Source organism: Salvelinus alpinus, chromosome 27 (assembly GCF_045679555.1).
Source record: "Salvelinus alpinus chromosome 27, SLU_Salpinus.1, whole genome shotgun sequence".
Lineage (NCBI taxonomy): Eukaryota > Metazoa > Chordata > Actinopteri > Salmoniformes > Salmonidae > Salvelinus > Salvelinus alpinus.
In genome coordinates this window covers 38,211,896-38,225,386 of record NC_092112.1, presented here as the reverse complement: position 1 = coordinate 38,225,386, position 13,491 = coordinate 38,211,896, and the positions used below count along the sequence as shown (strand labels likewise).

The 13,491-nt window shown below is 46.0% G+C and overlaps 1 protein-coding gene across 2 annotated transcripts; it reads right to left on the bottom strand.

The window, feature by feature from the left end:
* Nucleotides 1-707: 707 nt before the first annotated feature.
* Nucleotides 708-13,120, bottom strand: LOC139556516 (prostaglandin E2 receptor EP2 subtype-like). Of its 2 annotated transcripts, none has more exons than XM_071370570.1 (2): nucleotides 11,732-13,120; nucleotides 708-2,654 (listed from the first exon to the last, which is right to left on the bottom strand). In XM_071370570.1, exons 1-2 carry the CDS (start codon nucleotides 12,524-12,526, stop codon nucleotides 2,553-2,555), a joined length of 897 nt encoding a protein of 298 aa, XP_071226671.1. In that variant the 5' UTR covers nucleotides 12,527-13,120; the 3' UTR covers nucleotides 708-2,552. The 2 variants fall into 2 exon arrangements, with proteins under 2 accessions (XP_071226671.1, XP_071226670.1); XM_071370569.1 differs by lacking the exon at nucleotides 708-2,654 and adding an exon at nucleotides 8,206-9,625 and having other exon boundaries at nucleotides 11,732-12,750.
* Nucleotides 13,121-13,491: the final 371 nt, after the last annotated feature.

The following is a 13,491-nucleotide window of genomic DNA, read 5'->3' as shown; positions in this document are numbered from 1 at the left end:
GATCTACATTCCATGACTGCCGAGGGAGACAATCCAGAACACTATGCCTCAGTGCTTCAAAGAGAAGTTCCACAACACTACATGCATCATCGACTGCTCTGAAACCACTCATCAGAAAGCACACAATATCGATTCCAGAGGGAAGTCATACAGCCACTATTATTCCAGCAATACTATCAAGTATTTGGTTGTCATTGCTCCATGTGGACTCATTATGTTAATTTCTCCTGCATATGGAGGCAGATGCATTGACAAGTTCATCACCCAAAACTCTGGCTTCCTGGAATACCTTAGGCCTGGCAATGAAGTAATGGCAGACAGGGGCTTCACCATCTGAGATCTGCTCTATGAGAGGAAGGTAAACCTTGCCATACCAGCCTTCACTCAGAAAGGAGGCCAGCTGTCTGATGAGGATGTCACAAGCACGAGAATGATAGCTAATGCGCGTATCCATGTTGAGAGAGTTATCAAACAACACAAGGTGTTCAAAAATCCTCTCCCAGACTGTTCCCATCAACCTGACACACAAAATGGACAAAGTCCTTAGAATCTGTGCAGCACTTGTTGACATGCAGGTTGAGATCATTCATGAGGATGCCGAGTGAGCAGTGAGAATGTTCATACATCTGAAATGTGACTTTATACGCTATAATGTGTGTGTGTATGTATATGTATATATATATATATATATAGTTTCCTGTTTAATCTGAATCATTTTAATGTTCCTACATTTGAAATATACTGTAACTTTGCCTGTTCCTGATAATTACAGGAATCCACTAGGTGCCACTATCATGCCTTCTTAAATCTATTTTAAATACATTTTCTTCAACATCAAAATGTCTCTAACAGACCAAGAGGGAAGACAACTGTTTATCAAGTGCCACACTGTTTTGTTCATTTGTGCTCTTGAAAACAAAACCCAGAATCAAACTGAAAACACAATTTGAAACCTTTAGACATGCCTCCTCGTCCTTCATTTCAAAATGTTACGTATCAAAGAAAATGTCAACAAGTGGAATTTCATAGTGTTTTTCTTCACGCCATAATTTGCCACGAGCAAGAGGAGTTACGGTATGCTTAGATAAGTTCATAGTGCCATATGAGAAGAAAGAGCTATACAAGGTGCAATAAAAAATATTCATAAATCATAAGCAGTTATCCTTAGGCATTAGATAAACATGTACTGTATGAAAAGAGCTGTACAAGGCAAGACATAAAAAACACCAAGAAGAATTATGCAAATATAATCAGGTAAATGTGCATATATGAAGAGAACTGTACAGTACAACAACAAAAAACACAGAGTTATACTTAGATAAGGTAGAGCTAACAGAGTGAACTTTAGAAGGCACAAAATAAGAACTATTTAAAAACAAAGTATTAGGCCCCGAGCCTAGATACCACACAAAATAACATATTTGGAGCACAGACTTAGTCTGCCTGACTGGATCTCATATAGTGTCCTTGGCAGCATATCTGTGAAATAAAATGTCTTCAGTTCAGGGATAACATCAGCACAGAACTTCACATCAAAAGGCACATCAATAACAACCTGCTCGGATGGAGCCCAGACAGCAGTTTGTGTCTCTCCAGTCCTGTGCAGAACATGCCCATTTGCACATGCATGTAGTACCCACGGGCTCCATTCGGTTGCAGCTGAGGAACCCCATCCACCAGCTTCACATCGGTGAGTTTGCTAGAGAACAGTTCAGTCAGAGACTCACACTTCTTACTCAGAACAGGACATTTGATTTCTAGAAGTTCTTGAGAGTTTAACACTATCTGGGCTTGCAGAAAGCCATGACTCCTTGACACTCACTACTGTGCCTCTCCTCTCTAGACTAAGCCCACAGCTCTCCATCCATGTGTAGGCCACCTGCTTGTTCTCCTTACCATATGTGGTTGCTGAGTTCCCATGGAACCTGGGGAAGAGATGCTGCCACACAAAGTTGTCTGGATTTGTTGAGGTGTGCACAGGAACCTTCTTTGCTGAGCTAGCAGTGATCCGAAGTTTACGTCCGTCATACCACGCATAGGAGGCACTCTGTGCTTTAGTGACCTCCTCCAAGCTGGCACATTTACACTCCTCCAGCTTAACATAAATATCATAAAATGACAAGCATTTCTGACACTGCATGTTGATGCCGTGTTCAGTGTCTTAGGCCGCTGCGCCACTCGGGAGCCCTATAACGGACTACCGTTCAAATTGGAGTTAATGACAATGCAATACATAAAAGACTATAAATCACATCTTAAAACAACCACCAAGACGAACTGTCAACAGACAAACAGAGAACACAGGTATAAATACACAGGGGATAATGGGGCAGATGGGCGACACCTGGAGGGGGGTGGAGATAATCACAAAGACAGGTGAAACAGATCAGGGTGTGACAGTACCCCCCATCTATAGGCGCCACCTGTCGTCTCACCTGGACGCATACCTGGTTGACCGGGGTGCTGGCGGTGGAAGTCGGCGATGAGGGCTGGGTCCAGGATTTCTCTAGCGGGGACCCAGCAGCTCTCCCCCCGGGCCATAACCCTGCCAGTCAACCAGGTACTGGAAACCCCTGCCTCGTGGTCGAACACTCAGGAAGCGTCTCACCATGTATGACAGATGGCCATCGATGACACGGGGAGGAGGGGTGGGCCTGGAAACAGAAGACAAAGGGCTTTAACACACAGGCTTAATCCTAGACACATGGAAAGTATGGTGAATACAGAGGGTACGGGGTAACAAAAGACAAACAGCAGTGGGGCTAATGACTCTAGAGATGGGGAACGGACCAATGAAACGGGGGGAAAGTTTACGAGACTCCACCTAGAAGGGCAGGTCCCGGGTGGAGAGCCATACCCTCTGCCCGAGCCAATAGCGTGGAGCATTGGTCCGATGGAAATCTGCTTGTCGTCTATACCTGGTAGTGGTCTTCAGCAGAGTGGCCCGGCTCTCTTCCAGGTACGGCGACAGTGGGGGATGAACATCTGGGAAGAGGGATTGCTGACTTCTTCCTCTTGCTCTGGGAAGAGCGGAGGCTGATATCCCACGGAACACTCGAAGGGCGAGAGACCCGTGGCAGAGCAAGGGAGGGTATTGCGAGCATACTCAACCCATACCAGTTGTTGACTCCAGGTGGTAGGGTTGGCGAAGACTAGGCAGCGTCTCTCGTCTCCAAGTCCTGGTTGGCTCGCTCCGACTGGCCGTTGGACTGGGGGTGGAATCCAGAGGACAGGCTGGCCGACAACCCAATGAGCGTGCAGAACGCCTTCCAGAACCGGGACGAGAACTGCGCATCCCGGTCGGAGACCATGTCCACCGGGAGTCTGTGGATCCAGCAGATGTGCTGCACCATAAGCTGGGCCGTCTCCTTGGCCGAGGGTAGTTTGGGGAGAGGAATGAAGTGAGTGGCTTTGGAAAACCGGTCGACCACAGTCAGGATTGCCATCAGACAGGGGGTGACCCGTGAAGAAATCCAAAGATATATGGGACCACAGACGATGAGGGACAGGCAGTGGTTGGAGAAGACCAGCCGGAGCTTGCCGAGGAGTATTGTTCTGTGCGCAGACCAACAAACGCGGCAAGATCCGGAACCATAGTAGGCCACCAAAAGTGTTGTCACACAAAAGCCAGGGTGTGACGAGAGCCCGGGTGACAGGCAAGCCTGGGGAAATGGGCCCACTCCAGGACCGCGAAGCGGACAGCGTCAGGCACAAACATCCGGTTATCTGGGCCCCCCAAGGGTTCGGCTGGGACCGCTGCGCCTCCCGGACCTGTTTCCCTATAACCCAACTGAGTGCCGTCGCCAGAGACAGGGCATCCGGATTGACATTCTTGGACCCCGGCCGGTAGGAGAGGGAAAAGTTGAACCGGGTAAACAGCAGGGCCCATCTCGCTTGCCTGGAGTTGAGGCGCTTGGTGGTTCGGAGATACTCCAGGTTTTTGTGGTCGGTCCACACAATGACTCCAACGCCATCTTCACCGCGTGAAGCTCCCGATTCCCCACATCGTAGTTCCTCTCCGTGGCTTTGAGGCGGTGGGAGAAGAAGGCGCAGGGGTGCAGCTTAACCTCACTAGAGTATGTGGGACGGTAGCGTCCCACCTCGTCAAAAGCCAGTGAAACTGCAGGGCGCCAAATTCAAAACAACAGAAATCTCATAATTCAAATTCCTCAGACATACAAGTATTTTACACCATTTTAAAGATATACTTGTTGTAAATCCAGCCACAGTGTCCTATTTCAAAAAGGCTTTATGACGAAAGCACACCAAACGATTATGTTAGGTCAGAGCCAAGTCACAGAAAAACACAGCCATTTTTCCAGCCAAAGAGAGGAGTCACAAAAAGCAGAAATAGAGATAAAATGAATCACTAACCTTTGATGATCTTCATCAGATGACACTCATGGGACTTCATGTTACACAATACATGTATGTTTTGTTTGGTAAAGTTCATATTTATATCCAAAAATCTGAATTTACATTGGCGCGTTATGTTCAGTAGTTCCAAAACATCCGGTGATTTTGCAGAGAGCCACATCAATTTACAGAAATACTCATAATAAACATTGCTAAAAGATACAACTGTTATGCATGCAATTTTAGATCCACTTCTCCTTAATGCAACCGCTGTGTCAGATTTCAAAAAAACTTTACGGAAAAAGTACAGCATGCAATAATTTGAGTACAGCGCTCAGAGACCAAAACAACCCAAACAGATATCCGCCATGTTGTGTAGTCAACAGATGTCAGAAATAGCATTATCAATATTCACTTACCTTTGATGATCTTCATCAGAATGCACTCCCAGGAATCACAGTTCCACAATAAATGTTTGTTTCGTTCGATAATGTCCATCATTTATGTCCAAATACCTCTTTTTTGTTCACGCGTTTAGGCCGGTAATCAAAATTCATGAGGCACGATCACTAGGTGCAGACGAAAAGTCAAAAAGTTCTGTTACAGTCCGTAGAAACAGGTCAAACGATGAATAGAATCAATCTTTAGGATGTTTTTAACATAAATCTTCAATAATGTTCCAACCGGAGAATTCCTTTGTCTGTAGAATTGCAATGGAACGCAAGCTAACTATCACGTGAACGCGCGTGGTCAGCTCATGCCTCTGGCAGACCTCTGACTCAATTCCCTCTCATTCGCCCCCACTTCACAGTAGAAGCCTCAAACAAGGTTCTAAAGACTGGTGACATCTAGTGGAAGCCTTAGGAGGTGCAATATGACCCGATAGACACTGTGTATTCGATAGGCCATGAGTTGAAAAATGAAAAAAACTACAAACCTCAGATTTCCCACTTCCTGGTTGGATTTTTTCTCAGGTTTTTGCCTGCCATATGAGTTCTGTTATACTGACAGACATCATTCAAATAGTTTTAGAAACTTCAGAGTGTTTTCTATCCAAATCTACTTATTATATGCATATTCTGCTTTTATGGCTGAGTAGCAGGCAGTTTAATTTGGGCACGCTTTTCATCCAAAATACCCAATGCTGCCCCCTACCCTAGTGAAGTTAAGGTCCAGGGTAGAACGTTGGGACAGGACAGCCCCCTCTCCGACATCCTTAGCATCGGCCTCCACCACAAACTGATGGGAAGGGTCAGGATGAACCAGGATAGGAGCAGTGGTGAAGCAGTGTTTAAGGTCCCGGAACGCCCAGTCAGTGGCAGATGACCACGTGAACGGAATCTTGGTAGAGGTGAGTGCAGACAGGGGGAGGCCAGGGTGCTGTAACCCCAGATAAAGTGGCGATAAAAGTTGGCGAAACCCCAGGAAGCATTGCAACTGCACCCTGGACGTAGGGCCAATCCACCACCGCTCTCACCTTCTCGGGATCCATCTGGACACTCCCAGCAGAGATGATGTAGCCCAGAAAAGGAATGGTGGAGCAATGGAACTCACACTTTTCTGCCTTAACAAACAACTGGTTCTCCAGAAGGCGCTGGAGTCCCCAATGTAGAAGGCACTGGAGAACCTTTCGGACATGGAGCACATCATTCACCAGAGCCTGGAACATTGCAGGGGCGTTGGTGAGGCCAAAAGTCCTGACCAGGTATTCGTAGTGGCCGCTAGCCGTGTTGAAGGCGGTCTTCCACTCGTCCCTCTATCGTATCCGCACGAGGTGGTGGGTGTTTTGTAGATCCAGCATGGAGAAAACAGTGGCACCCTGGAGCGGCTTGAAGGCCGGGGAAATGAGTGGTAGCGGATAATGGTTCTTCACAGTAATATCATTGAGTCCCCGGTAGTCAATGCACGGGCGCAGGGTCTTGTCCTTTTTCTCCATGAAGAAGAAACCTGTGCCAGCGGGAGAGGAAGAGCGACGGATATATCCTGTAGCTTGGGAGTCCCCAATGTAGGTCTCCATAGCCTTGGTCTCTTGTCCCGACAGAGAGTACAGACGTCCCCGGGGCAGCTTGGTGCTAGGGAGAAGGTCAATCCCGCAGTCATAGGGGCGGTGCGTCGGAAGGGAAGTGGCCCGGGACTTGCTGAACACCTCCCGGAGGTCCTGGTACTCCACGGGAATGGAGGAGAGGTCCAGAGCAAATTCCGAGCCCCCAGGAAGATGTCCTGGGGCAGATTGCGCCGACTTCAGACAATGGGCGTGGCAGAACGGACTCCAGCCCATGATAGCACCCGTAGATCAGTTGATGAGGGAATTGTGTCGCTGGAGTCAGAAGAATGGTCCCGCTGTGATTACCTGATACACGTAGGTTGATGGGATTGGTGTTATGGGTGACCTGACCAATAGAGCGCCCGTCCAGCGCTCTAACATCCATGGGAATGGAGAGGTGCTGAGTGGGGATGTTCAGTTCGGAAGCCAGTGTGGTGTCCAAAAAGCTCTCATCGGCCCCAGAGTCAATGAGGACCCGGAAAGATTTGTACTGGTTTCCCCACAGCAGAATGACATGAAAAGGGGTTCGAGTAATGGAAGCAGAAAATCTCTCCATATGGCCCACCAGAGTACTCGCTCCTACTGGTGAGCCTTGTCTTTTACCGTGCAAGAGGACACAAAATTACCAAAATTCCCGCAGTACAGACAGTTCCTTGTGTTGATCCTGTGTTGCCGTTCCGCTGGCAATAGCCAAGATCTGCCTAGTTGCATAGTCTCGGGAAACAGTGCTTCGGCCGTCTTCGGTGACTCTCGAGGAAGGTTGGGAAACCTTGGGTGCTCTCGGCAATGGGACCGTCGGGGATTTGGAGGTGAGGTGGAAGTCCCTGGACGTGCGAGCGAAATCGAATTTCCTCTCCATCCGTCGTTCCCACAATCGCCCATCGATGCAGATGGTCAAAGCGATGAGGGAGTCAAGATCCGTGGGTAAATCCTGAGCAGCAAGCTCACCCTTAACCTCCTTCGAGACGCCGTGCAGGAACAAGTCGAACAGTGCTTCCTGGTTCCACGCACTCTCCGCTGCCAACATGCGGAAATCCACAGCATAGTCGGCCACTCTGCGGGCATCCTGCCGGAGCTGGATTAGCTTCCAGGCAGCTTCTCTCCCGGAGAATGGTGCATCAAAAACCTTCCTCACCTCTCCCATGAACCCCTCCAAACTCATGCACATGGCCGGCTGTTGATCTCAAACGGCGGTGGCCCTGGTGAGAGCCTTCCCAGACATCAGCGTGATGAGGTGTTGGAGTGATCTGAGGGGAGGGAGGAAGGCTGAAAATACGCCCGACAGGTGCTCTCCATTAAAGCATTCCGGGGGAGGTAAACGAGGCTCCCGGGAAGGTGGAGTGGCCGGTGGAGCGGCGCTGCTAACCACCGAGTTTTAGGGACGGTACAGGTTGGCAAACAGGCTCAGTGTCAGTGGCAGGCAGAGTGGTCAGGCAGGCGGGCTCAGAGTCAGGACAGGCAAGGGTCAAAACCAGGAGGGCGAGAAAAAGAGAGACTGGGAAAAGCAGGAGCTAAGACACAAAAACACTGGTTGACTTGACAAATAAGACGAACTGGCAACAGACAAACAGAGAACATAGGTATAAATACACAGGGGATAATGGGGAAGATGGGCGACACCTGGAGGGGGGTGGAGACAATCACAAAGACAGGTGAAACAGATCAGGGTGTGACATACTGCAAACATTCAATAAAATACGTACATACACATTATATTTGGTTCTCCAATCAACAGTCAGTTTAAGATTAGCCGACTTGTGATTGTCATTGACCTTCATAAATACAGTAAATACTCGACCCATTCGTCCAGAAGGAGTTTGGTCAAATTTTAATTTCAGTCCTATAAAGTGCTGATAATATAGCTTTTTTAATATATCAATGATATAAATAGACACATAATGAATTCTTAAAAATCTAATAAGTGATATTCCAAATGCATATTGTGTGGGTATAACCTATCAGTGCCACAGCCAGCATTTCGCTACATCTGCTAAACACGTGTATGTGACCAATAAAATTTGATTCGATTTGATTTGACCTCAAAGTCTGATCTCTTCCTAGATCTATTCCAATCTCCTGTCATGGAAGTCAGTAAGTGAATGTCCCCTATGTTACTGAAGACACTGCACTTCAGTGTCCGGGTGTCCTTTCAACCAGTCAGTGGATGTCTGACAAATCACTTCCTGTGACCTCTTGGGCTCCTGCTGATGTCAGAGGGTTATTATCTTAATCCTTCAAAAGTGGGTCATTGGCCCCCTAGTCCAATATGCCTGACACAATGGGCTTGTTTGAGTGGTAGGGGGCGAAAGCAACCCACTGTAGACCAAAGTCGAGGAGTGAAGTCGGGGGAGGTGTATCTGCGACAGCCAAAATTCGGAAACTGTAGTTTCCAACAGCAAAGCTCAGATCAACATGGCAGTGTCAACATACATGTAGCTGCTATTGTTTATAAAAGTTTGTCTGTATAAATATCAAAATACACTTTTCTGTACCCCCATATCACACACTCACAAACTGGAAACATAACTTGTGTACAATTCATTGGTTCTTGAGAGATCTCAAATATCACTTTTCATTTGTATCCCCTGTAACTTTAGAATCGTGCAAAGTTGATTCCTGTTTCAGTCATTTATTTGACCACATGCGCGTGGGTCAAAAAAAAAGAAAAAAAAAGAATGATTGGTTGACCAATAGTGCCTCTCACAATGCAGGTAATGGCTGCATGGTGCAGTTGGTGAGAAGTAACTGCAGCGACTTGAAGACGACTTCATCAAGAACTGCATGACATTTGATCACATGATTTTTGTAAAGTTCATGCTGTCGACTTGTACTAGCAAGTCGGACCGTTTTATAACCATAATGCAACACACTTTGAAAGACGGTGACCAATGATGGTCAACGACTTGACGAAAGTGATTCGCTCCAACTTCGCTATGTCTTGTCCACTCCCTCCACTTCGTCGTTCTGGAGCTCGATAAGTGGGCTTGGCAGAGGGAGTTTGGGCCCAGCTGGGAGAGACTTTTCCTGGGGGAATGTGGGGGCCTCTGGGGGCCTCTGGGCCTTACTCAGTGTCAGCTTTCTCCAGAGAAAGCGCAGCACTGATGGCCTGAGGATGATGAAGACCCAAGCGTTGATGATGGAGTTGAAGGACAGCAGGCGAAGCGCAGCGAGATCGGTGGCATGGCTCTCCTTTGACCTGCCTGTAAAGTTGACATACACACGGAGCTATATGGGAGAAAAGAGAAAAGGCATCACAGTCGGTTATTCAGAATTTCAAAATCAACAAAACCATATAATGGTCATCAATTAAGACAGACCAAATGTTTCATTGTTATTTATTACAAGCCAGGTAGTCTTGGTAGTAGTAAGTAGGCTTAGGCTATAACAGGTGCAAGAAAACTACAGTAAGTAGAATGCAGCGGTCTAAGGCACTGCATCTCAGTGCTTGATGCATCACTACAGACACCCTGGTTCGAATCCAGGCTGTATCACAATCGGCTGTGATTGGGAGTCCCAAAGGGCGGCGCACGATTGGCCCAGCGTCGTTCGGGTTTGGCCGGTGTAGGCCATCATTGTAAATAAGAATTTGTTCTTAACTAAATTGCCTAGTTAAATAAAGGTTAAATAAAAAATAGATATAAAGGGCCTGTCAGTGGCGGTCTTACCATTAGGCAGAAAAGTAAATTGCTTCAGGCCTCACATCACCAAGGCACCTCATGAGCTGGGCATCATTTTTAGAACCAGCTGGAAGCTTCAAAGTTAAGATTGAAATGGGAACGGAGGCGGGTTTTGCCTGGCTACTGTGCCCAGCAGTGGCGGTTGGTGCCATATAAGATAAGGTTTTCAAGGTTTTTAAAGATTTTTTATTTTCATGAGCATGACCTTATTTCTATTACAGCATATTGGATGACTGTCATTCATATTCCATTCACCCAGTTAAATGTAACAGCAATAGGTTTAGACTTCGACATGATACTGATAAATTTTACCTATACCCTAGCCAATGAATGAAAGTCTACAACGTAGTGCACACAGATCGATAGAAAAAAATTGAGGTGACAGACAGTGACACATAGACAGACAGTGACACATTCAATATCACCTTGCACACTCTTGCCTGCATCTAGCTGATATAGGGTGTAATCATTAGTCCAACAGTTGCAAACGGGAGTTTCCCTTCACTTGTGGACTTCAATGCACAACACATCAGCTGTATATGACCAGGCGAAAAAACCTTTCCAAGCAAAACCATATCATAACCGCTACACACAGCCTACATTGTTGTCACCATATTAACTAAAGTAATGTCATAGTCAACATAGCTAATAGAACTAACGCTTTAGTAAACCCGCTACAATCATGCAGTAACCTTACAGTGTCAATAAGCAGTTTAGCACTTACACCGGTGGGCCCAGACAGCAATAAATTTGTAAAACCAAAAGCTTACCTTGACTTGGAAGAGTTCCAGTGTTGTGTTGGATAGTCATAGCCAGCTAGCTAACATAGCATCCCTATGTTTGAGTAGGCTAAACTAGTGAAACTGAAAGTATTTTGGAATAAATTAATTTGTTCAAAACTGGTTAACTGTTGTCTTTCTCTCTCTTTGAGTCAACTACTCACCACATTTTATGCACTGCAGTGCTCGCTAGCTGTAGCTTATGCTTTCAGTACTAGAGTAATTCTCTGATCCTTTGATTGGGTGGACAACATGTCAGTTCATGCTACAAGAGCTCTGATAGGTTGGAGGACGTCCTCCGGAAGTTGTTATAATTACTGTGTAAGGCTATGGAAAGGGGTGAGAAGAACCATGAGCCTCCTTGGTTTCATAATTCATAATAGATCAATATACATATATTTCATATCAATATTAAAATCCATTTTTTTCTCATAATAGTAGAAACAAATGTTATTAATTACCCAAGGACTGGTTCATAATAATGACTATTTCACCCTGGCAGAATTCCCATGCATTGTTTCATGTGATGTGATTGCAAATGTGACTTTCATTTAAATTAAGCTGCAGCAATGAGGTGCATTCAGATCGGGGCCTGAGACTGGTCTCTGCCTGGGGCCTCCAAATCAATGTCTGCCTCTGGGCCCTGGTAATATGTAATCAATAAATAATCATAATTTGTCAATGGTATTGCTCCATGTAGGCTATACCTTTTTGTTCTGTGCAAGTTACATTTTAAATGATGGCTTATTTCTAGATGTAGCAGAAGCAGAAGTGGTGATGTCGAAGACCACAAGAAAAACCACCACTGCACATTCGACTGTCTCAATAGTTTCAACACTTAGACCAGCTTTATCGAAACGAATGATCTTACTTACCACTAAAGGAAACGAACAGATGACGAAAGCCACTGTTATAAACACCAGTAGCAGAAGATGCTCCACTTCCTCAGTCATGGCGAAGGATTTTTGGTAGAACCGTATCTGTCGCGTAACTCCCCCACGGTGCGCTTTGCACATCCGATACATTATAATCAAATGGTAGACGACAGATAAGTTACTAACTACTGTCGTCGAAATCATGATAAGAGCTAATGACGCATACACACCGACGTATACTTTGTGTTGGGTCACGTTTGGGTTCATGTCAAAGAAGCACCAAGTCCCCGGGCAATATTGGACGTATTCTCCAAAGCCCATAAAAGGTGCTAGGCAGAAGAAGATGCAGACCAGATAGACGAGTGGAATGGTGATGTATCCGCAGCGCTTTGTCAAGTGCCGCTCGTAAAAATACGGCTGTCCAAAGGAGAGGTAGCGCTCCAAAGCCATGGCGCACAGAAGGGCCAAAGTGGCGAGGCTGAAAAAAGTCATGCTGAAACCAAAGTAGGCGCATACTGCTCTGTTTTTACTCATATCTACCAAGGTCCTGTTTTGTGTATAAGAGGCTAGTACAAGAGGACTGATGGCTAAGGAACCTAGTAGATCTGTAGTCACCAGCGCAGTCACCAGCACCTGGAACAATGATGGAATTTGCCGCCGGCGCCGCATCTCCAAAAGGACCAAGGCGATTAAATTGCCTAGTACCTCCGCAGAGAAGATTGCCGCGGAGATGTGGGGATTCCCGGACGAGACAGTGACTCTGTCATGGCAGGTTATATTATCATTGTATTCCATAACAACTGGTCGTAGCCTACTCCCCTAATCTTGAACTGACAAATGTCCCTTTTGCTCACATCAGTGCAAACAAAAGAGGAATTAAGTCCGCATCCAACTCTTTGACTGCCATGAGAAATGAGGCTCATGCTGGCTCCTCTGGTGTCAACAAAAACTGATGTTAATCTTTCCGGCACAACCCAGTCACCCACCCACTCACACACAACCATGTGTGTTATGGTGCTGAGAGTGCAGTACTGTCACACACTGTCAGCCCACTCAGAATGGAGAGGGCGCCCCCTGCATTTAATTTGTTTATGCTTTTTGTTACATTTTATTTGTTTAAATATTTTTTTGTAGGCCTGTACTGATAAATGCCACTTTTGTAGGCCTATGCAGCCTTCGTTTGTATAGGCCTACAAGTCAATAGCGGTGGCTGGTGGCAGGGTAGTAATGGCTGGAAACGAATTTCTGGGCGTGTATATCAAACACATCCTACAAATGGTTTCCATGTGTTAGATACCATTCCATTCTAGCCATTACTATGAGCAGTCCTCCCCAAACCAGCCTCCTCTTCTTTCGGGATGGGTTTTTTTATGAAGAAGATGCTGAATAAAGATAAAGTATAAAGATAATGTAGAAGACAAGGCATGCACACATGACTGTAAGTCACTTTGAAAAAAGTATCTGCTAAATGGAAAATGTTGTTATTAATATATTATAGATAACAGCAATCTGACAGAGGTTTCACATGTATGGAATGAATCACAGTTATCCCATCTCACTGTCCCCAAGGTAAGACTGTCAACCACAGACAATATATCAGTTCTATATCTATGCTGTCAAATGTCAACCATCCCATACAAACCAATAGCTCTGGGGCTGTATGTATCAAGCATCAAAGTGCTGATCTAGGATCAGTTCCCGCCCCATGTCCATGTAATCTTATTCATTATCATCTAAAAAGCTAAACTGATCCTAAATCA

Excerpts from the sequence above, each read along its gene's own strand:
- LOC139556516 (XM_071370569.1), bottom strand. The coding sequence starts at position 12,526 with ATGGAATACAATGATAATATAACCTGCCATGACAGAGTCACTGTCTCG. Across the intron at positions 9,626-11,731 it reads TCTGTTCGTTTCCTTTAGTG|CTCCGTGTGTATGTCAACTT; the intron begins GTAAGTAAGATC and ends TCTCCCATATAG.